The 23,511-nt window shown below is 38.2% G+C and overlaps 1 protein-coding gene across 1 annotated transcript in view; it reads right to left on the bottom strand.

The window, feature by feature from the left end:
• Positions 1 to 22,652, bottom strand: part of LOC100565491 (guanylate cyclase soluble subunit beta-2) — a 31,727-nt gene extending 9,075 nt beyond the window's left edge. The window contains exons 1-14 of the mRNA XM_008106279.2: positions 22,352 to 22,652; positions 18,751 to 18,824; positions 16,356 to 16,450; positions 15,076 to 15,236; positions 13,665 to 13,764; positions 12,925 to 13,145; positions 11,846 to 11,957; positions 8,894 to 8,997; positions 7,261 to 7,477; positions 5,874 to 6,194; positions 4,735 to 4,883; positions 3,749 to 3,895; positions 2,200 to 2,354; positions 1,143 to 1,357 (exon numbers count right to left, since the gene is read on the bottom strand). Coding sequence (XP_008104486.2) covers positions 1,143 to 1,357; positions 2,200 to 2,354; positions 3,749 to 3,895; positions 4,735 to 4,883; positions 5,874 to 6,194; positions 7,261 to 7,477; positions 8,894 to 8,997; positions 11,846 to 11,957; positions 12,925 to 13,145; positions 13,665 to 13,764; positions 15,076 to 15,236; positions 16,356 to 16,450; positions 18,751 to 18,824; positions 22,352 to 22,354 — 2,074 coding nt within the window. The 5' untranslated portion in view covers positions 22,355 to 22,652. The remainder of the gene's footprint in view (positions 1 to 1,142; positions 1,358 to 2,199; positions 2,355 to 3,748; positions 3,896 to 4,734; positions 4,884 to 5,873; positions 6,195 to 7,260; positions 7,478 to 8,893; positions 8,998 to 11,845; positions 11,958 to 12,924; positions 13,146 to 13,664; positions 13,765 to 15,075; positions 15,237 to 16,355; positions 16,451 to 18,750; positions 18,825 to 22,351) is intronic.
• Between the last annotated feature and the right edge of the window lie 859 nt (positions 22,653 to 23,511).

Below are 23,511 nucleotides of genomic sequence, written 5' to 3'. Positions count from 1 at the left end.
CCTTAATATTTCTTATTGGACATTGCTTTTTTGGACTAATTCTGACCTTTCCTGAAAGGTCTAATTCTGGACTATTTTCTACACTTGTTTTTATTAACTTTATATATTCCTACAATAAAGATATTAGATAGATTCTGGCCTCTGTGTATGGTTATTGGTGCTCTGCAGCCTGGGTCGTGACACCCAGCTATTTATATGAAGAATCATAATATTACTGGAGGTATTATTCACCCTTCCTGGCTTGTAGTCATTGATGACCCATTCCTACCAGTGTTTATCCACTCTCTTTTAAAAACCATCCATATATGTGATTATATCTTCAAGTTGCTTCTCGGCTTAGTGACCTCACATGCTTTTCTCAGACAAGGAATACTCAGAGCAGTATTTTCTTTCCTAAAATATAGCCACAGTATCTGGTCTTTATAGATAGTCTCCCATCCAAACACCCTCCACAGCTTCAAATATCAGAGATGATTAGGAGCCTTTTTTGTATTTAGGCCCCGTCATCAACAATTTTATGGCTGTCGATTCCATCTATTATCTATGAACTGTGCAATTCCATGTCATTTCCTCTTCCTGCTAACTTTCCATCCCCTATGTAGCTTGCTCAGAATTGGACTGTTTTGTGGGTCTCTCCCACCTTAGAATTTTGGAACTTCTGCAAATACAAGGATGCCCTCAACCATGTGCAATCATTGTGAAAAGATGGTGTTATAATAAGTAACAATGTCATTCGTTAGACTGTTTTCTATCTGCATTTATGGTTTTGGTACCATTGCCACAACCACAAATTTCCTAAAATCCATCTTAAAACCAGGCAACCATACTGAGTGTGGAAGAGCTCATTCACTTGGTGCAGCTGCCTGGCATAAAAGTTGTGTTTTAAGGGGTGAGATCTGGAGATGAACTGTAGTTATGACATTATGGCTGTGTATCCCATAAAGCAGTGGTTCTCAATCAAGATGTTTTTGGCCTTCAACTCCCAAAATCCTAACAGCTGGTAAACTAGCTGGGATTTCTGGGAGTTGTAGGCCAAAAACATCTGGGTGCCTCAGGTTGAGAACCACTGCCATAAAGAATCTCAGTTGTCCCAACACTGATATAAAAAACAGGAGGAAAAAATGATGTTTTTCATCCTCTACCTTGAGGATACAACTTCTGAAATTCGTCAGCTCTGCATTCCTGAAACAGTTGAGCAGATTTGTGGCTGACATCAGGTGCCCTGACTGACCTCCCCATAATTTCATTCTCTGTTGCAGTTGTATTTTGAACCAGGAAGTAAGTGTGCATTTTCCCTTTGCCCTTCACATCAATTTCTCCTCTTTCCATCATCTCAAAATTCTTGTGCTTTAAGCACCTGAAACATAAAGAGAATAACACATTTCAGCAGAGAGCATGAAATACACACTTCAGAGAACAACACATTTTAGCAGAAGGTATGAAAAACGTTTCATATAAAGTAACGGCATCAATAAGCTTTATTAAAAGTGGCATCAAATTGTGCCAAGTTGTAAGTCGCTCTGAGTCCCCCTTGGGGTGAGATAGGGTGGGATAGAAATATGGGAAATAAATAAAGTTTGCTTATTACTATGCAATGCACTTATGACATCACTAAGATTTCAAATTTGATTGTCATTACACTGAAAGATTACCAGTGTCGATGCAGAAGTAAACCAATATAATATGATGTACTGCTGTCAGTGGAAATTGGTGTACTCAGTATATTTGGGAGATAGGCCGCAGCACCTTGACTAACTCACTTAAGCCCAAACGTGATTCACTTCTCCACTGACTTTAAAAAATGCACAAATGCAAACAAGAAAAAGGAAGAAAGGAAAATAAAATAAAATAAAGCCATTTTGGTTTTGGAAAATTGTCATTTATTTGTTAAACAATGCTAGGGAGCACAGTCTATTTCACAGGTGTGATGCCATTCTCAGATATTTCCAAGGGAGTATATTCACAATTTTGTCAAAACAAGGGCAGTCTGGAAGGGATTGTGAGTTGCACCACAATAGTCCCTTGGGGGATAGGCCAATTTAGTACCAAATATACTGCCTTTTACTGATCAGGACCACATTCAAATAGAGCAACACAGCTCAGACAAGAGGGATTATTGTGTTACAAGCTGCATGAGCTTGAGGCAATATTTTCTTGAAAGATTATTAGAAAAGAATGGATTGCATATAAAGTACTTACTGATAAACATTGGCACTCAGATGAATTTTGTTAGGAACTCCATGGCTTTCCATTCGGGATGCTATATTTACAGTGTCTCCAAATAAACAATAGCGTGGCATTTTTTCTCCAACAACACCAGCAAGAACAGGCCCGGTGTGGATCCCAACTCTGATCTGAGTGAGATTTAATTTAAAAAAAAAATCTTATCTACAATATATTTTAATTCAAGTGCAACACATCCATCATCTCTAATATGTAAAGAAAAATAGTGTCAATCCGTAATCCGGAGCTTCTTTAGGTGAAGTATTTTAATCCAAAGGCAGGCAAAAAATTATTGAGATCTACTGGTAGATCTTTGAGTACTTCAAATGAATGAGCAGAGTCCCTAACTACCACTAGCAGAAAATGAAAAGTGACTCCACCCCAAATTGGGACACTTAAAGGCAGATATTTTAAAACACTGGAAGATGTTTGCAAGAGGAATGGTCCAACCATAATTTCTAAATAAATTCTACTTTTGCCCCTGTTAAAATTTTGCAGGAACTGGGGAGTGATGTGGCTTTTTTTAAAAACCTGCAAGTTCTGGAGGTAACCAGTGAGGTAAAAAAAAAAAGGTACTATGCCAAAAATTTTAGGTGTATGTACATATGCATGAATGTACCCCATACTGGAGCAACATTTGTCTCTGATGTTTTTCTGGAATCCAAAAAAAAAATATTGTCTTTCTCCAAGCACAACTGCAGAGAGTGAATCACAAGATTATTCTCAGACATCTCATGAGTGCTGAACATCCTTTACAGCTTTGATAAAATCCCATTAAATCCTACTTCTCTAGTCTATAGTGGATTAATGTGCTGAGGCTACTCAAAACTAATCCTGCAGAAACACTAAGGATACTTGTTTTTCTATTGCTGTAGCAGCATATATCAATACAAAATTGGAAAGATATGTACTGCATCTCCCAATGTCAAATCCAGATCTCTGTGGACACTTTGACACTCCTGGATGATCAAACTTCACTGTAGCATTTAAAAGAAAGGACAACATTCTGCCTGCATCCATTAGAATTCATAAAGCTTCCCTTTGAACTAGAATGTGTACATCAGGAATGGGAAAATAAGTGGCCCTTCAGATGTCATTGGACAACCATTTCAATCAAAACTAGCCAGCATAGCCAGTGATGGGGGATTATGGGAATTCTAACCCAATGAAAACCTAGAATACTGCACATTCCCAAATACCTGGAATGAGTTATCTTTGCCATGCATATCGAAAATCTTGTTATTATAAAGACAGTATGGCTCTGGAAAATTGTGCTGGGTCACTTCTGTACATTTTCCAAGACAAACATGATGCTTTTCAGATGATGGCTTGTTAAGATAATGGAGGACTCAATGGAATTAACCTTAAGGCCATTCATTTTGTTGGGTTTGAGTATGAGTGAATCTCTGAGTATGAGTGAATTGGGATCCAACCTATTACTTGCAGAAAAATATGAAGTTGCATCCAGTCCAAATTATCTTCCTTCACAAATAATAAGCAGAAAACATATTACTTTGATACTCACTTGAATGGGACATCCAGAAACTGGGTTCTTGATGTCTTTGGCTGCTATGATCATTCCTAGAGCAAAGTTGGCAACCCTTTCAGCATGTGTTGATACAGGCACAGGGACACCGCCAACCACCATGTAGGCATCCCCTATAGTCTCCACCTTTAGAAAACAAGCAGAGACATCCTAAAATGGCAATAATCTCTGTTTGAGCTTCTTTGGAATTACTATCAAATATTATTAAAATGACATCCTAATCATTTTGAGCTTTGAGCAGAGCAACTCCACCTAGACCTAATTTTCTTATTATGCAGAATGTAACCGTTGATCAACATGTTTGGGTTGCATGTGCTTTTACTATTGCCCGAAGAACTTATATTTCAAGACTGAAAGCTAAACATTCAATGGTCACATCTTACTGCTTCAGCTACACAATAAAATGCATTTTATAGTTGTCAGCTTCAAAAAAATGTGGGTTTGGAAATACAGTCAATTTATATAATGTCCAGTGTAGTTCCACATACCTTTTTGCTTCCTTTCTCACTTTTATTTTTGGTTTCTTTTCTTTGCAAAGTTGTCCTCAACTACTATGCATTTTCTGTTACCACTATTACAATTACTATTACTATTATCGTAATTTATCTTTTGGAGATTTTTTAAATCATTTTGTTATGCTATTGCTATCTTCCTTTGTGGCTTAACTAAAGGTAAACCATGGACTGGGTGACATAGAAGATGTCTTAGAGGACATCGAAGAACAATCAGACCAAGGCAAATGGTCTAGACAAGGTGAAGGGGAGAACAAGGACACAGCAAGGCAAAAACAACCTATTTACTTTACTTGTATAAACATTGCTAGAATCTGAAGCCAAAGAAAATAGAAAAAATAGCCTCAGATGCTCTTCAAGATGTAGAAAGGCTATGAAGGAATTGTTCTGTGCCCCTTCCTGTACTCATGTCAATATCATGAAATTAACCAACACAAGATGCAGATCAAATACCTTATAGACATCATGCACGGTGGTCAGCCTGTCAAATCGTAGATACATTTCATTTAACATGAGTACTATTTGAATAGGTTCACACTGAGCACAAATGTTGGTGAAAGTTACGACATCACTGAATAATATTGTGCACTCTTTGAACTCTCCTATAAGGAAATATATATAGATATACATCAATATTAGAAGCCTTTTTGTAGTACTACATTCATTCAGTATTCTAACATTGACTTATAAAAATATCTACTTGTAAGCTATTTTAAAAATTATTTACACAGCTTTTTGGTTACTTTGCCAAGGGAAACAGCCCAAGAAGACATAACAAAGGATTATTTAAATACCATACTGCAGTAAAAGGATCAAAACAACATATTATCAAATATTTTGTATAATAGCACATTTGAACCAAATGATTCTTTATGACCTTGATCTTGTCATAAAGGTGAAGCAAAATTTCAGCATTCCATTAAAAAGAAGATCACACAAACTATAGGCAGGAGGTTCCAAAAGCTAAAAAGAAAGGCATGATGATAAACACTCTTCTGTGAAACCTGAGAATATCATATTCAACAGTTTACTTCTCCTGGAAATCAAGTTCATCAGTTTTTCCGAGCTCCTACTTTCATTTCAATTCAACTTAGAAGCATTTTATATTGGACGACACACTATATACAGTGATTCCCAAACTCTAATTTTCCAGTTGTTTTTGGAAATTTTCCAGTTGTTTTTGGACTCAGATGCCTCAGCTGCCTTGGCCAATGACCAATGATTCTGGGAGATGAAGTCAAAAACACCTGGAGGACTAGAGCTTGGGAAATCTTGTACTAATGTTTTAAATATAATAATAGACAAAGCCTGGGGAAAACTATATATTTCAACACTATATCTCACAGAATTTTCTACTCGCCCAGGGACTGTGGTCCAAAAAAACCCCAACTTCCCTAAATTGCACTGCACCACACTCCAGTGACAGTATTAGAGAAAAGTATTAGAGAAAATGTATGGGACTCAGACCCAACTTGGGTCTGAGTCCCATACATTTTCTCAGCATTCCCCAGATTCTGAATCTCATTCTTACAACATAAGCAAATTGCATATCACAGCTCTCCAAGTGTTTGGCCCATATTGTGTGCATTCACCTGCCTCGACTCGTTTCCCTTCTTTGAGCTGGTTGGCCACATGCTTAGGGAGCATGGCATAGAGAAGGGCTTCCGTCTTTTTCTTCTCTTCCTCAAGATGCTTTGACAGGATCCTCAGTTCCTCTTTCTTCCTCTCAAGTTGACTGGACAGCTCCATCTCAGCCAGCCGCTGTTGGTTGAGAAGGATCAGATCTCTGGTGACATCATGGGGAGCAATGTCCGCAATGTGCATGTGCCGCTCTTCCAGCTCATGCAATGTGCGTAGGAGAGGGGAGCAGAGGTACAGCATACACTGGACAGACTCCATCCAGATCATCTGTCCTGATTCACACAAAGGTATAGTCATGGGTAGACTTCCTGTACACCATTCCTTTTATTTAAATGCATTTAGTGCTTTTTGTCATTTCTACAGGCTCAGTGATCTAATCCTCCCCTCCCATTCTCTTCTACTCCACCCAGAACAAAAATCAGCTATCCAAACTACTATGATGGCACCACTAGTTGCCGGTTCAAATCCATGAGATGGGATGAGCTCCTTTCTGTCAGCTCTAGCTTGCGGGGACATGAGAGAAGCCTCCCATCTAACATAACCAGGTGTCCCCTAGGCAACATCTCTGTAGACAGCCAATTCTCTCACACCAACTGTGATTTGCAGTATGTCCTCAAGTCACTTCTGACATGATAAAAATAATCATTTCAGATTTCACAGGGAAGGACAGAGAAGGAGAAAGAGCAGGTTTTTTTTTCGCAAGATGATACTTTAAAAGCATTTAAGTAGAAACTAAAAAGCCATTTCTTACAAGCCATTGGCCTTCCTGCAAGGGAGCTGAGCTCAATGGCCTACAAGATTTTGTCCAAATCTATGAGCCTATGATTCAATAGAAACAGCTGTTGTGACTTCTAATGATTGCTATATGCCCTCTTTTTTAAACTAGAAGAATCTTGCTTTTGGCGGGCATGCCTACTAAACAAAATTTTTCATTCTTTGTGAAAATAGTAGGCCATGTGTGTATGACCAAAAACAGTGACTGCATCTCCTAAGGATCATATAAGTGTGATTTCCCACCCAATCCCATGACTTTGTTCATATAACAAAGAAATTCAATGTACACAAAAGCCTAGTATTTGCAGAAGAAAAGGCTGAAATCTTTTCTTCTGATATTTAGCTTTCCCTATGCAATGTTTTTGGGAGATAAAAAAAGCACTGAGCTGCATGAGTGCCCGGCTTTAATCTGAACTGGTACAAAGATCCAAAGTCAAAGATTTAGCCCCTCAGTGAGAAGCAGTTGTGTTTCATAATTACTGCTGAAGCCGACATAGTAAACTCTTTGAGTAGTCACATCAGTATCTCCCAACTGTAACATTTATTGAGAAAACAAGTTACTACCTCTCAGCTCTAACATTGGACGCTGCTTCCAGGATTCTGGCATCATCTCTCTCTTAGTTCGGAAAACAAATTGGCTGTTGATAAATTTCTGAACACTGGAGATGGTGAATTTCACTTCAGGGCGTACAATACTGAAGTACTGATTAAGACGAATGCCCATAGTTTGAAGGCCAGGAACAATCTTTTGAATGCTGATTCCAGCCTGCTTTACTTTCAGCTTTAAAAAAAAATGTTTCAACATAACAACACAAGATTCTTGAGCATTCCTGGAAGATTTTCATGCATGTCCCACTAGAACTTCATTTCTTAAATATCTCTGAAGTAGGTGTTGTTTACATTCTTTTTGAAATGCTTCTATTTAATATATGTCCATGCTGTCTCTCAGTTTTCTCAATTACTCCTTGCTCTGTGTCTTTCCTGCCAACACAGAAGCTCTTCCTAAACCATAGAATACCATGGCCAGGTCTTAATTTTAGTCCTAAATAGAGTAAACCCATTGAATAATTGTTCGATAATAAATTAACATACATATATTACATATACATATATTAAATACCATTGATTCAGATGTTCTACTCCAGTTGGAACTAATAGAAGAATTTAGGTCTATGTCCCCACATAGACTTAACAGCTGTTAAATCATGGTCGCACATTACTATGACTGATTTGAAATAAGAATGACAACTAGTCTATGATAATATAGTTGGTAGTATTTCAAGTAAGATAAAATTGGGGTATACCGTTAGACTGTTAGACTAAGACTAGAGACATCTCCTCAAATACCAACGACTATAAAGTTCACTTAATTATCTCGAACTGTTATCTTCACCAGAGACCTAACTTGCAGAATTTATATGAAGATGGAAATGAAAAGGCACATCATCTATGCAAATTCAGCTCCTCAACATATGACAGTGTAACAAACATTTCTAGGGGCTATTATATTATAAGATTACAGACCACATAAACAAGCTGCTAACATTCAACAGGCAATAGTAACAATGAAGTATTTGTAACAATCAATTTCAAGGGGTCTTATTTCTCAATGAACATCTAGGATTGTGCAGGTATGGAGCTGGATAGGTCTGGTAGAGAAGTCTGCTGAACTACTAAGCAATCAGTGATGCTACACTCTAACCAAGACATTAGTTCCCGCCATGGAAGGAGGAGGAAGGGAGAATAAGAAACAAGACATTGGTGTCTGCACACTGCCCAGAAAGAAGTGAGGAGGGACAATGTGGAGTGTGGCTATTGCTTTGAATGCCTGCTGGACCAAAGGTAGCATGAGAGATCATCTTCCATGCCCCAGTTCAAAACAATAGCCATGCTTCATGTCACCCCTGCCTCCTTCTGTCTTAACATAGTGTAAGGAGGTTGCTGGAAGACGTGCTGTTTTCCACATTAGAGCTGTGCATGAATGTACATTTATATGTTCACATGAAGGGAGGCATCAGCACCGAAATGCAACCATATTAGGTGTATTTTTTTTTAATGGAAGCCTTTGACGACACAATGGAGGCAAAATTAGTGGAAGACATTTTTGGACTGACAACTTCTAAGCCTTGGATATTTTAAGTGTCTGTATGTTTGGTTCACATATAACAGGAAGCATGTTGTCATTAGCTTGACATACCTCTTCATCAAAAACAATATGGAAAGGAAGCCCATTGCAGAATGTCTTTGGATCAATCCAGAGGGTTTTAGGGTAGACAGGATCAAATGCCCTAAGAAGCCGTCCTGCAGCATGGAAGGCAAGGAAAGGGAATGCTCTTCATATAATTTGTTGATGAAAACAGCATTTGTGATAAGCATGATTTTACACAAGGTTTAATCTCTATTCATAAATAAATATCCTTTGCTGTGCCAAATGTGCTTTCAGGATAAAAACCATTCATAAAGGTAATTAACGGTTTTATCCATTGGACTCTAATATGTCTCTTTTCCCTTCCTATAGCACTGCAATTTCTAATCATATTGGATATAGTAAGATTGCAAGTACTGTATTCTTTAGGTACAAGTTCATCAATTATTCACTGGAAATCAGAAAAGACTAAAAAGATCCCAAATTTGGTGAACACAGTGAAAGGAAAATGCTTGCATGAGACCTGAGTCATTATTCTTCAAATATACAAATATAAACATATTTGTATTATGTAGGTTGAACATGAAATGTTGTAATAAATGCAAATAAATGAATTTGGTTTATTATAGCTGATAGTTGGTGTACACAGTGATGAAAGAGAGAGAGAAGTGCTGTCATACACAACTACATTGCCAATCTATACAACATTATGATGCCATGCAGGTCAGGCTGCCTTCAAAATCCTAGTAAATCCAGTGACTTCAGTTACAAATGAGTATGCAGTGGCAGATGCACCTGTAGTGGTAACTCTGCTTAGGCCATTGTGAACTGAATACAAAAATTGCATAGCAGCTAGAAAAGTACAACTGCATATATAACAGACCTAACATATGTATAGGACACTATGGTGATAGCCCAAATCTCAAGATGAATACAAAATGTTTTAATCTATAAAATTAGAAAGTAAATAATAGTCTAAGTCCAATGTGATTTAGTTGAGAAATACAATATGTCTTTCTTTAAGAACCATTTAAAAAGGGATAATACATTTTTAGTTGAATAGACTCAAAAGGTGCCTGTATATATAAATCTTGTATTAACTTACAGATGAAATAAAATTCAAAAGGAATATTAAGAGTAACCAAATTGAGATACATACATATTTTACACATCCTGAGAATACTCTCTCTCCTCTGAACCCACCCCTTTTTGCTTTTAATTTCTATAGTGTCCAGGTCTAGTCCAAGTCATTTTGCTGCCTGATTCCCAAAACAAGATGACATCTTAATTTAGCACTTTTAATGGGACATTTATCAGCCGGGACCAGTGGTTCTCAACCTGTGGGTCCCCAGGTGTTTTGCCCTACAACTCCCAGAAATCCCAGCCAGTTTACCAGCTGTTACGATTTCTGGGAGTTGAAGGCCAAAACATCTGGGGATCAGAGGTTGAGAACCTGCCTTGACGGCAGTGGCCCGAACTTAGCAGGCACATTTCTTCACCACATCCTCTCTACCACTACCTGCCCCTTCACCTAATAATAGGATCAGGATGAAATGTCACAGAATTTCATAAGCCAAAATGGACCTATTTAAAATTGTTTATACATTCAAGATAGATATTGGGAAGACAGAGGACAGGCAAAGGAAAAATGTGATCCAATTTCATCCCATGTCTTTAAGTTTGCTTATAATACGGAATAAGGATTCATGGCCTAATAAAGAAAAATAAGTACTGAGGAGCAATATGAACAAAGCATAATTTCAGGAAGAGATGCCTCCATAACAGTTAAAGGGAAGTAAAATGCATGCAGAGCCCTGAGGAATCCAACTGAAGGGCTATCTAATCAAGAATTCTGTTCACACTGCAACCAGCCAGGTAGCTATGGCAAGCCTACATTCAGGACATGAATAGCACCCCTCTGATCGTGCTCCCAGGCAACTTTTATTCAGCAACATACTATCTGTGACACTGGGGTAATCCATCATGGCTATTAGCCATTAATAGCCTTATCCTTGATGAATTTGTCTAATCTTCTTTAAAATCCATTGAAGTTGGGGCTAACCACAAAATCACAGCCGTTCAGAGATTCCCAGAGTGTGAACAGAATTTTAGAGAGGGGTTTTTAAAAAAATGAGTAGTTTTGTAATACATAGTGAAATGTTGATATTATACATTCTGCATTCCGATTTATAGCAATAATTAATGAATCATGCATGCATTTGGCTGACATATTGTCACAAAATCATTGTATATTTTGAAATATACAGAGGTTAAAGTTTTCATGTTTCTCTATGCTTATGTTTTGTTTTGTTTTTTACTGAGACACTGCTAGAGGAAGAAACTGAAATTTAACTTGAGCCCTGCACAAACTAAGCTTTTAGCTGAGAAACCCATACAATAAGTTGTGGTTTGTCTCAGGTGGGGTTCAATGGTTACATTGTTCACAGGGTTATTGTGGCAAATTGAGGCAAACTTCAGATAACAAGATCCTGGCAGGAATTCACATTCACAATTACCAATGTGTCACCTAGAGTTCATAACTGAATTTTCATTTGTGATCTGTGACGTATTCAACAATGCATGGAAATAACAGGGACTCTAAAGGTCACCCAATCCTAACTACTGTGAGTTATGGAGGTTTGTTCTTCTGCCAATCAAGATCACTGGTGTGAGGAGGGAGGCATTGCAACAAGAAATCCTACTTTCAATTGTTGCACTGAAGATCATTTGTGGGAGAGAGTGGAAAGATCAGTCTGCTTCATTGCAATTGGCAGAAGAGCAGACCACCGTTTTTTGCAGATGCACCTGTAAGTGGGAAGGAAAAAGACCATCTACACTTCCTAAAGCTCACTTGAGGAATGATGTCATAACAGTCATATATAAGAATAAATATGTCACTTTGGTTATCCAGTGAGAATAAACATGAAACTGATGTAGTTGAGATGTCAGGCTATTTTTTTAATGAAACATCTCTAACATTTTTGGAAATATATCTTTGTTTACCTTTTCCTATTGTTACAATTCCTCGGATTGTTTCCCAGTGACTTTTCTTCACAGGACAGGGAGAAAGGAGATTTGTTTTATCTCTGATTTTATTCATGGCTCTATCAAGATCCTGTGAAATAAATAAACCCAAAGTTATGATAGCATATTATTAAATATTTCAAAGTGAGAAACTTAACAAGGATTATTAACTAGCTAAGAAATAATACCAAAAAGAAAATATTGTTTTAATTCCCTTCCTGATATTTGGGATATATTTGGAATTTGTGTAAGTAGCACTCATTATTTCAAACTACTTCCCCCTCCCCCCCCCCCAAAAAAAAAAAGAATTCCTATATATGTTTTTAAATGATGGGTTTTACTTCTTTTTTGTTGTACAAATCTTTGGGGAAATCTTTATAGTGCTAGGTGTACAGTATAACCTAATCCTTAAAATATTATGCTGGAGAAAGCACAAGTGAAACAAAAAAAAAATTAAGTGCTGCATCCTAATGACAGCATCAACTAAATATCAAATCAATTCAATTGTATTCTTAGATTACCATCTCTACCAGCGAGTAATGAATACATTGAAATCAGTAAGACAATAGTACTGAAAAAATGCATCCAGGATTGGGCGAATGCTCATTTTTGTAGTGCAAATTTTGAACTAGTCAGAATTTTTTTTTAATCATTTTAATTTGAAAATAGTGCTTCCCCATTCATTTTAATCCAAGGGTCCTTCTACCAATGATAATCCTAATGTTGATTATAATGGCAAATGCAGCCAATGCACAAGAAAAATGTGTTTCTGCTATATCAGTGACTTTCAACCTGTGGGTCCCCAGGTGTTTTGACCTACAACTCCCAGACATCCCAGCCAGTTTACCAGCTGTTAAACTTTCTGGGAATTGAAAGCCAAAACATCTGGGGACCCACAGATTGAGAACCACTGTGCTATATGAACACCACTATCAATATAGGCTCTGAAACAAAATGGGAGTTTTGTCTCGACTGTTACAATCATAAAACAGCCTTGATGCTTCATTTGTATGTATGCATTGTTTCTAATGTTTTTATTCAAAGTAAACACACAGTACCTCTTTATTTAGCTGTTTCTCCAGCTGGGTTCCTGAACTTGAAAGGTATTGTGGAGAGGTAGAGAACCTATTTCTCCTTTTGTATGAAAACACAGGTTTTTGTGTTACTAGGAAAACAATATGTTCCTTTTTTCCAGTTCTTTCTTCTTCTTCTGTTTGGTTTACTATTTCCATGGAAATTTCAATGTTGAAAAAATCCAAGGCCGCTGCACCAATTATGCCTGAAGCAAACGAAAAATATTACATTCTGATTCTTTTCTAATGTTATTATAATGACTTATGGAGAGCCATTATTGCTCAAAAATAACCATAGTAAATGTGCTTAAGATTGTAAACCTATTTAGAACTGCAAGTGTGCTTAAGACTTTAGATTGAATGACCACTGCCAAAAAATGTTTAAAGGTAACTAGGCATTGCTAGTTCAAATCCTATAAACTAAACAATCTAAAGTTTAGATTAGAACAACTAAAATCAGTAAGACTCCAGTTTAGCTATCACAAGCTTATTTTAGTGGCTTTATTCTATGCACAACACTGGGTCAACACCATAAGGAATAAAGAAGTCTCTTTAGTGAATGGTTTAATTATGCAGTCAATTAATGAGGGCATAAATAAATGAAAGCATAAAGGTGTGAAAAAACACTGGAAAGGCAAAAACATAATGGATGTTTGGTAGTATTGATTCAGTGGCTCCCAATTAATTGTAACTTTCCAGTGTTTGCTACAGAGAACAATACATACCTGGAACAATGTGGCACAAGCCTCGTCTGTCTGAATAATAATGCAAATGCATTGACCCGTCTCCATTCTTTTCCACCCTAAATGAGGGGGCATTCATTTTCTGAAAAACACTCAAAACGTCAGTTTGAACATGACATACCCTATACCCTCCAATATTTCCTAGATGGAATCTGGGATATGAATGGCCAAGCAATATCAGAGGGTGGTCAAGATGGCAAAAATATTAATTAGGAAGAACACACAAATGAGAAGAAACATTTCTTAGACCTTTCCTCTCTGTACTTCTGAGTTGAGTGCAAAGTACTTTGGTACTTTGACAGCAGTGACTGAATTCAGCTGAGGATAAAGAGGTGGGGGGGATGGGAAGAAGAGAGAGTAACTGCCTGGGACATTTTCAAAGCAAATAAAACATTGGGATGACCAAGAATGAATCAGGACTGTCCCCACCAAACTGGGGCAGTTGGAGGGTATGCATATTTTAAGGTCAACTTCATAGTGTGCAGATTGCCACTGAGAGCAATTTTCTGGCCCCATTAAGCCAAAGAGCTGAGCTTTGATGACTTTACCAAATTAGAATTATGATATGATTAAAACAATACATCCTAATTAAGAATATTATTTTTTAAAACCCAAAGAGGCAGTGCTGTTTCCCATGCATCTCTCTTAATACCCTGAATATGATAAGTTCTCTTGCTATCACCAACACATTCGGCTAATTATAGAACGCTAGAAAATTTACACAGCATTGCAAACGCTGGTGATTTTACTTATGATTTAATTTCCTTAGGCAATAAAAATAAAATGATTTTACTAATTAGATCATTATTTCATGGGTGCACTCAGACTGCAAAATTATAGTACTGTTACAGGAGTTAGATACCACTTTGCTGTGACTCCATTCCATGGAATCCTGGGATTTCTGTATGAGGACTTTGAAATTTTTAGAGAACTCATTTGAGTATTTTTGCTCATGGAAGCTAATTCTAAATATCTCAGAAAACTACAAATCCCGGAATTCCAAAGAATAACCAAAACAATTAAAATGAAATACAATGATGTAATTGTGTGAATACACCCTATATCACTCCTGAGATTGATTCCAATCATAAAATTTCATAAAAGATTGATCTGTATCCCTCAGCCTTAAATTTGTTTCATATCAGATGCAATGAAAAATGGGCCAAAAAGGGCAGACATATGCCACATACACTAAAAAAAAACCCGGACATTTTCAAATTTGTCTCAAACTTTAGCAGTCCCCTCCCACCCAAACAAAATCAGTGGAAAAGAGCTCCTAGCAGCTATGGCTGTAGGAAATGGGAGGAAGAGAGTTTCATCCTTTTATTACCTGCTACAATCTTGAGGAAAACTTCTTCTCTGAACCAGTATAAGAGGGTTATACTATACTTACCTGGTAAGATAAACTCAGATAACTATGCAGAGCATCCAAATTCTCTATAAATTCATAGAGATTTCCTCCCAGAGTTCTCAGCATATGGTCATAACCTGACCGCTTACAGAATTCAAAGAAATATTCTCCAAACTGCTTCAGGACCATATCTGGGGGAACATCTGAAGAAATAAATGTACAGTAGCATAACAAAACTGTTATGTTTAAGAAATAAAAACTCAACTCAATTCAGATAAATGAGAATACTTTGATTCACATTGCTTTAGGCAATAGAGTCGTGATGTATCAACATTCTTACCTGTAATTGCTGTGGGGTCTATTTAAATTACATTTCAGTTAAGGCAAAACATACAGATTCTGAGCAACACGAAGCTTTCTATCTGTAAAGGGAAGCATGTGGGCACAGAGAGATCATGCAATATTTTGGGGAAAGTGGCTGTATTTTAGACTATATTTCTCAGACGCAACTCGCCAACATGGTCACTAAGGATTCTAGAAGTAGTAGACTAAAAAATAAATATTTCAAATTTCAGGAGGTCCAATTGTTGCCATGGCACCAGGAACCTGATGCTTTTGAACAACATGGTTACTCCACTATTTAGTTTCAATGTATACCCAAATGCCCCCCACCCCCATATGTATTCTTTTCAGACCTGGAATTAGCAAATTATGAGAAGAGTCTGAAGTTGAACTTCAAACATTTCATAAAGGGTCTCCCTGCCTTCCTCTCCATGATAACTGGAGCACTGGTTGAGGCCATCTCAGAAATCTTCAGATTAGTGTGATTCAGATGATGGCTGAATTATAACCATTTGCATTTCAGAATTTCTGGACAATGAAGTCCACCAAACTATATGTGTGTGTGTGTATTACACACACACATATATAAATGGGGTGATAAACATGTGGTTCTTCAGTGTTCTTGGACTGGATTTCACAAGTTCCTTCAACTAGGGCTAAAGGGAGTTGCAAGCAACCAGGGTTTGAATCCCTACTCAACTCAGGAAGACAAATGGGTGGCCTTGAGCAAGTCACACTCTTTCGGTCTTCTGAACAAATCTTGCCAAGAAAACCCCATGACTGATTCACCTTAGTGTCGCCATAAATTGGAAGCAGCTTGAAGGCACACAACTAAACATCTAATTTATTTTCACTTATCAGTTCTGATGCTGCAATTGGAATTTTACAGTATTATAAATAAAATGGACAACAGTTTTTTTAAAAAAAAAATCAACAGACAATATATTATATATTACTCCCACTCCCCCAAAAATGCATACCCAGAATTTTGCATGCTTTGTCAATGAGTTGCATTGTGATTTCATCTCTGTAAACTTCAAAAGTCAAAAAAGTATCCTCTACTCCAGTTTGAACTCTGTAAGAAAATTACAAATATTGCCATTAATAATAGTATAATTAATATCATAATAGCAGCTGATAGATAAAACTCCTGACTGGCAGAAGTTCCATTTCATGCTGGCCAGTATTTCTACATCCAAGGAACATTGGAAGATTTATTTCTATAGACTATATGGACTATGTGTGAGTGTAATACACAAAAGGAACTTTGACTATACTGCTGATTGTGTTTTTTGAATTCATTGCTCTGAATACTTAAGAGTAAATTTCTGTTTTTTGCATTCTTCATATTTGTGTTGCATATTTTTTTGAACTGGCTAAACTGTGTGTTGTATTACTGGATTACTGGGTTACATGCACTGAACAATCTGCAACACTTTCTACTCCTGAAAAAAATAACTTTGAAAAAACATCCCTCTCATAAATGGAAAACATGGAGACTTAATAGAATGTGCATATGGCAAAAATGAGGGCCATGATTTCCCTATATTTTGATGTGAAAGGGCTCTACATCCTTATTGCTCTATGGTATATTTCAACAGAATGAACTGAATCCATTTCTGAGTAGTCTTAGAAATTAATGAAATCATTTGAAGAGATGGATATATGTGTGTGTGAGAGAGATCCAGGCATGTAACCGGGTTGGGGGGGGGGGGGGGCTTGAGGGGTTTCACCCCCCCCCCCCGCCCCCGAAATTCTCAGGTTGGTCCGCGAGAAGGCCTTACATTTATTATTTAAACTGTTATGTTTATTCATATCATGATCGGATCACCATGCTCAATATATCCCATATGCATGGGGGTTATGGGATAACGATACAAAAGGTTTGCTAGGGTAGATCCTCTCACTTAGACTCAGCCCCCCCCCCCCCCCCCCCGAATCAAAATCCTGGCTATGGGCCACTGAGATCAAACTACTTTCAGACAATTTCTCTTCCCTTTCCTTCCTGTTTTCTTCAAAATCTTCTAGTTAACATGGTCTATAGATATGTTATATCTTTGCCAAATCTGGACTTTATATTTAATCCTCAGAACAGTCAAGGGAATGTTTCCTTTGTTTCTTTAGCAAATAAAGGAGAAAACGAGTGGAGACGTATTTCTTTTTGGTTACAGTTATTGACACTTAAAGCTGCCAGCTGTAATAACTCTGAAAAGTGATGGAACTTCATTCCTGTATAATGACTCTTTTGCTACTAGACATAGAAGTCAGCATGCCGTTAGAAACATGTTCACCCAGCAACAGCTATTCGGAATCATTTTGCATAACAAATAAAACAGTAAGAGCAGAAAAGTGCTATGAGTCAAATCAAACACTGCCTTTGTCTCAGTAAATATTTTGAACTATCCACAGCAGAGAGAAAAAAAACATTTTTCTACAGTGATATGCCTTCTGTCACCATAAATTCTTTAAGTATTGCTTACCAAAAGGCTCTTTCACTGTGGGGTACCATACTGAGTCATGTTGAAATTTACTTAAGGTATTTCCAAATCTTAGCACTCCGTGTGCACATTTTCCTTTTAGAAGTGTTGACATTCCTTCAGTCTAAAATAGTTTATATATTTATTCTATCTAGTCTGAAGAAGTCTATGTTACCACTGTGACACTATTTTTAAATAGTGTTACTATTATTGCAAAATGCATAAAGACTTCCCTCTGAGTGCTGGGAGTTCTCATGTAGATTTAGAAGGAGGACTAAAATTAGAATAATGCATCTTTAGCCTGAACCATTGGAAAGTCCCTGCCAGACAGCAAAAACAACAGAGTTAAAATCAGTGGCTAACAATGGTCTAATAGACCAACTCTCTAGAACACACACAAATACATACAATGCACTTCTTTTCACTTAATTAGAGAATGGGAAACATGATGTACACCAGATGTCATGTTGGAAGCCCTCATTACTGACTAGGCTGACTAGGGATGTCATGAGTTACAATCCAAAAACATCTGAAGAACATTCAGATCTAAATAGTCTTTGCTCAACAATACCTTCAGGTGGCAAAAAAGCAAATGGAATTCTAGGCTACCACAACAAGATTACAGTGTCCAGACTGAGTAGTTCCACTCTATTCCACTTTGGTCAGACCTCATATGGAATTCTGTGTCCATTTCTGAGCCTGATAGTTCAAGAAGGGTGTTGACAGAAGAAGGCAATCAATATAATCAAAGTTCTAGAAACCAAGCCCACAGAATTTTGGTTATTAAATACAGTATGTGTCCACGTGGGTGAGTATGCATCAGAAAGTATTGTTCAATGATTTCTGAGATTCTTCTAGCCCTGAAAGACAATGAATAAATTTTGAAAAGCTAAAATACCTTAGTTTTTCCCATATCTCTTCACCATACTTTTCAACCACCAGAGACTTCAGGCATGTATTTATGAAGCCATACTGCAAAAGTAAATGAAAACAAGGAGAGAGATTACAGAAGGTCACTGGACAGTTTGTTCAATTTGAATTTACTGTATTGGAATTTTTTCTTATTTATTCTATTACTCGGGATCATATACTATTTCCCTCCAACACTATTGCATGACTTAAAGCAGTCCTCTTTGTTTGTATATAATCAACATAAGTACAATGAATTTGCTTCCCTGCTGATGTTTCAGTACACAGCTGGAATGCAACAGCATTGTGTACAATATTTGACTGACAATCTCATAAATTGTCTACCATGTATGTTTTAGTTCTGGGTGAATTCAACAAAATGTGATTCTAGGGACTGAAATATCTCACTTGCTTCTATGAAGATTAATTTTGTACAATGTATCAGATTGGTTGTGCTCCTATAATTGTAAACACAGTTATGTGAAAGGGGACTCCTGCAAAAAAAAACAACAAAAAAAAACAGGTCTGCCTTGCAATAAAATGGTTGGACTCAGGCTGTTGCACATGTACTCCACAGCGAAGATGCGCTGAATAGGACGACATAACTTGTTTTGATTGGAATGAGTCATATCCCTCACCATTTCTTACTGACTATATCTGAATTTCTTTTGTGCATTCCAGTTGTCTGCATTACATTTCCAACTATATTGCTTCATGAAAAAATGAGGTTTATTCCAATTACTGCATCATTCAAAATATGTGGTATTCCTACAGTGCAATCCTAAACACACATTCATTTGTAGTACATTTTCTGTGTAAGCATGTTCTCTATGTTTTTCATGAAATGTTGTGCGAGTCCTTGACACTCTTATAGAGTTATCTCATAATACTATTTCAAATGTGCAGTATATACCATTCATTCAGGCTCAGTAAAATCACCCACATGTTATTGGACCACAAATTACACATGAAACAACAGTTTAATATGAAGCCCAAATAAGCCAATGCAATTTTTGGCTGCATCAACATGAATACAATCTCCAGGCTAAGGGACATAACAGCAGCCCTCCATTCTGCTGTTGTCATACCTCACTTGGAATAATGTGTTCTTATCTGGGCACAACAGTTCGAGAAATATACTGGCAAGTTGGAATATGTACAGAGTGAAAAAGATGAAGATAGGCTTGAGGTGTTATGTATACTTAGCTTGAAGAAGACAAAATTAGGAAGTGATATGATAGCCTTGGTGTAGTGTGGTTTAAGCATTGAACTACAACTCTGAAGATCACCGTTCAAACCCTGGAAATTCACTGGGGTTTCTTGGGGAAATCACATACTCTCAGCCCCATAAAACCATGTGATAGGTTCATCTTGGATTGCCATAAGTAGGAAATGACTTGAAGGCAGACAACAATGACAGCCATTTTTAAATACCCCAAAATGTCATTTAGGAGATATAATAAGCTTGCTTTCTATTGCTGCAGAGATTAGGACAGGAACCAGTGGATTCAAATTACAAGAAAAGAGTTTCCACCAAAATATTTGGAAGAAATTCTTTACTATAAGAGCTGTTTGAGAGTGGAAAAAATGCCTTAGAGAATTCTCCTTCTTTGGAAATTTTAAAACTAAGATCGAATCGGCATCCTTAGTTTGTATTCCTCCATGGCTGCAAGCTGGACTATGCGACACTTGCAAGATATGAAAGGCCCTGCAGACTAATTCAGTCAGAGAAGTCAGCCATAGTAGATCACTTGATGAACCAACTTAGATACAGAATGTTATTTGAGAACTAAAAATTGCTGGACTACTCTATGAAACACCATGTCAGACTACACAGAGAAGACAATGAAATCCACAAGCATGTGGACAATTTCAACAGAAAGGCGGAATTCATGAAAATGAACAAAATCTGGCTATCAATATTAGAAAAACTCTAAAATCAGGACAGTAAATAAAGAACATTTTTTTAAAAAACAGGGGAATTCCAGACAGAAAACAATTATGGCCAGTTAACACCTCCCAACAAAGGATTCCCCCAGGCAGGAAGCAGCCAGACTTTGAAGCTGCAAGGCCATTCAATTCTGATCAAGGTATCCAATTGCACCATTCACACTTGCCTCAGGCAGACAAGCGTTCTTTCTCCCACCCTGGACACTCCACAGGTATATAAACCCCACTTGCCTAGTTTCCAACAGATCTCACAACCTCTGGAGATGGCTGCCATAGATGTGGGTGAAACATCAGGAGAGAATGCTTCTGGAACTTGGCCATACAGCCCAGAAAACTCAAGGCAGCTCAGCTTGCAAGATAGTCATTTAAAATAAATTTTATTCAAGAAACGCCTGAAAGAGCAGCAATGATAGAACGAACAATCTATCATTTGGGGGATAAAAATACTAAAAACTAACCGCACAACTACATTTTATCTTCAGCTGAATACCCATTTAAAATAACATAAAGACAAACATGAAACATGCTCATACACACAAAATTAACAAATGAACAAAAGTCAGCTCTATGAATCTCTCACTATCTGATGGTTTCTATCCCTTATTAGTCTACTCCCTTTAAATAATCACACTTCTTCTGTTGATTGCACTCTATTAGTTCATAAATCTACAGCTGAGATAGTCAAATGTGCTTGTGTTCAGCCTGTCTGGTTTGCCAGGTAATGGGACATATTAACAATATCCCACCTCTCCTGCAACATTGGGATTCAAAGCAGTTCATGAAGCCTTCTCTGTTGCCTACATCTACCTCTTGTTTAGCTCCCCCTCCCAAAGAGTTGGTCAGTCATTAAGTGCAATGAGGTATAACGCTCAACCCAGTAGTGAGTGGAACTGTGTTCAGAGCTTAGTCTCAGATAAGAGTGTCTAATGCCAATACAGAACTGCAGCCATAGTAACCGATGTCGCGTGGATGTATCTCAATGTCCACTAGCACCCTGCTTGCTTTCCAAGTAATATATCAATGTTAGAAAGATCCTCTTATTTCCAGATGACATTGTATTATTATTATTATTATTATTATTATTATTATTATTATTATTATTGGCAATGATCAAAAGAAAAATGTGCAGCCTTTGGGTGAAGAGGACAGCAATGGAGAAAAAGAGCAAGGAGGTATTTCTGACTTATACTTGGGCAGCAAACGCTCCTACTCCTTGGAGTATCCATTTCCTCTCTCCTAAACCATCCCCACCCAGTATTGACTCATGTTCAGGTCAGTTTGGTCATTGAATTCGGGGCTGGAAAGGAGCAGCTACAATTCGCAAGCCTTGGAGGAGCCTCTGAAACCTGATCTCAAGCCGACGGTGTTGAGTTTGGAGTCTTTTTGTGATTCACATCGCCTTCTTGAATGCACTTATTCCGAGAGCGCTCCTCTTAAGTTAATAGGGTTTGCCTGAGACCATAACCTGTGGGGCATGGGTTTGAATTATCCCCTTTTTCCTCCGACGGGGGGGGAGGGGGGGCAAGGAAGAGATCGGGCTTCTCCCCTGTCCTGTCTTCTCGCCTTGACCCTCTTCCATCTTCTTCTATTGACGCAACGAGGGGAGCAGAAGGGGGGAAACACAACAACAATCAACTCACCATTCTGGCGCATGACTCAAAGAAGCCAATGGTACAACATGGTGCGGTGCCCAAGATCCTCGCTTTAAAGAGCGGCAAACCCCATCCTTCGCGGAGCTACTTAGGGGAAACTACGGACCAGCTCTTTTCTGCAGACCTTTAGGAAGGAAGGGCTCAGGAATCTGCTCGGCATGCTTCCAGCCCACAAGGTTCAGCCTCCCACCCGCGCCCTCCAGGGCTGCTGTCGGCTGTAAGGTGAGATCGGCCACGACCGAGCGCCTTCCGCTCTTTGGGATCCGACTCTTTCTCGGGGTCCAGTTACGCCGACGCGGAAAGAGCGCCCCCCTCGGCGCCCTGCGGGAATGCCGCCCTTGCACTTTCCCCTTCGCTTTAGCTGGGCTGCAATGCACCGCCGGGGTCGCTGTCCAAGGGCCGGTGGTGCTGAAATGCCGCCCGTCCAGCGGTTGCCTTCAAGCGTTAGCCAGTTCTGTCCTCCAGCCTGGGCAAACCTCAGTTTTTCCACTGACCTTCAAAACTCATCCTACAATCATAGAGTTGGAAGAGACGCCAAAAGGCCATCTAGGCTAACCCCCTGCCATGCAGGAAAAGCCAAGACAGATGGCCATCCAGCCTGTGTTTAAAAACCTCCAGACGTGGACACTACACTACCTCCCAATGTGTAAAATTCCACTGCCAAACAGGTCTAACCACCAGCAGGAAGTTCATCCTAATGTTTAGGTGGAATCCTGGAGTACTTTCAAATGCTGGCATGGGATAGTGGTCTAATCTCCCCATTAGTTACCCTCAGGACAGGCTTATTATTTATTTATTATTTATTTATTATTTATTTATTTACAGCATTTATATTCCGCCCTTCTCACCCCAAAGGAGACTCAGGGCGGATCACATTACGCATATAGGCAAACATTCAATGCCTTGACATAGAACAAAGACAAGACAAATGCAGGCTCCGAGCTGGCCTCGAACTCATGACCTCTTGGTCAGAGTGATTGGTCTCAGCTGGCTGCTCTCCAGCTTGCACCACAGCCCGGGCCCAAATAATAATAATTATTATTATTGTTATTGTTACTATTATTATTTGATACGCAACACGATTAGTACTTTCAAATGCTGGCATGGGATAGTGGTCTAATCTCCCCATTAGTTACCCTCAGGACAGG

The sequence above is a fragment of the Anolis carolinensis genome, chromosome 3, assembly GCF_035594765.1.
Source record: "Anolis carolinensis isolate JA03-04 chromosome 3, rAnoCar3.1.pri, whole genome shotgun sequence".
NCBI lineage: Eukaryota > Metazoa > Chordata > Lepidosauria > Squamata > Dactyloidae > Anolis > Anolis carolinensis.
Note: the sequence above shows the minus strand (reverse complement) of the source record. Positions and strands in the feature narration are given on the sequence as shown.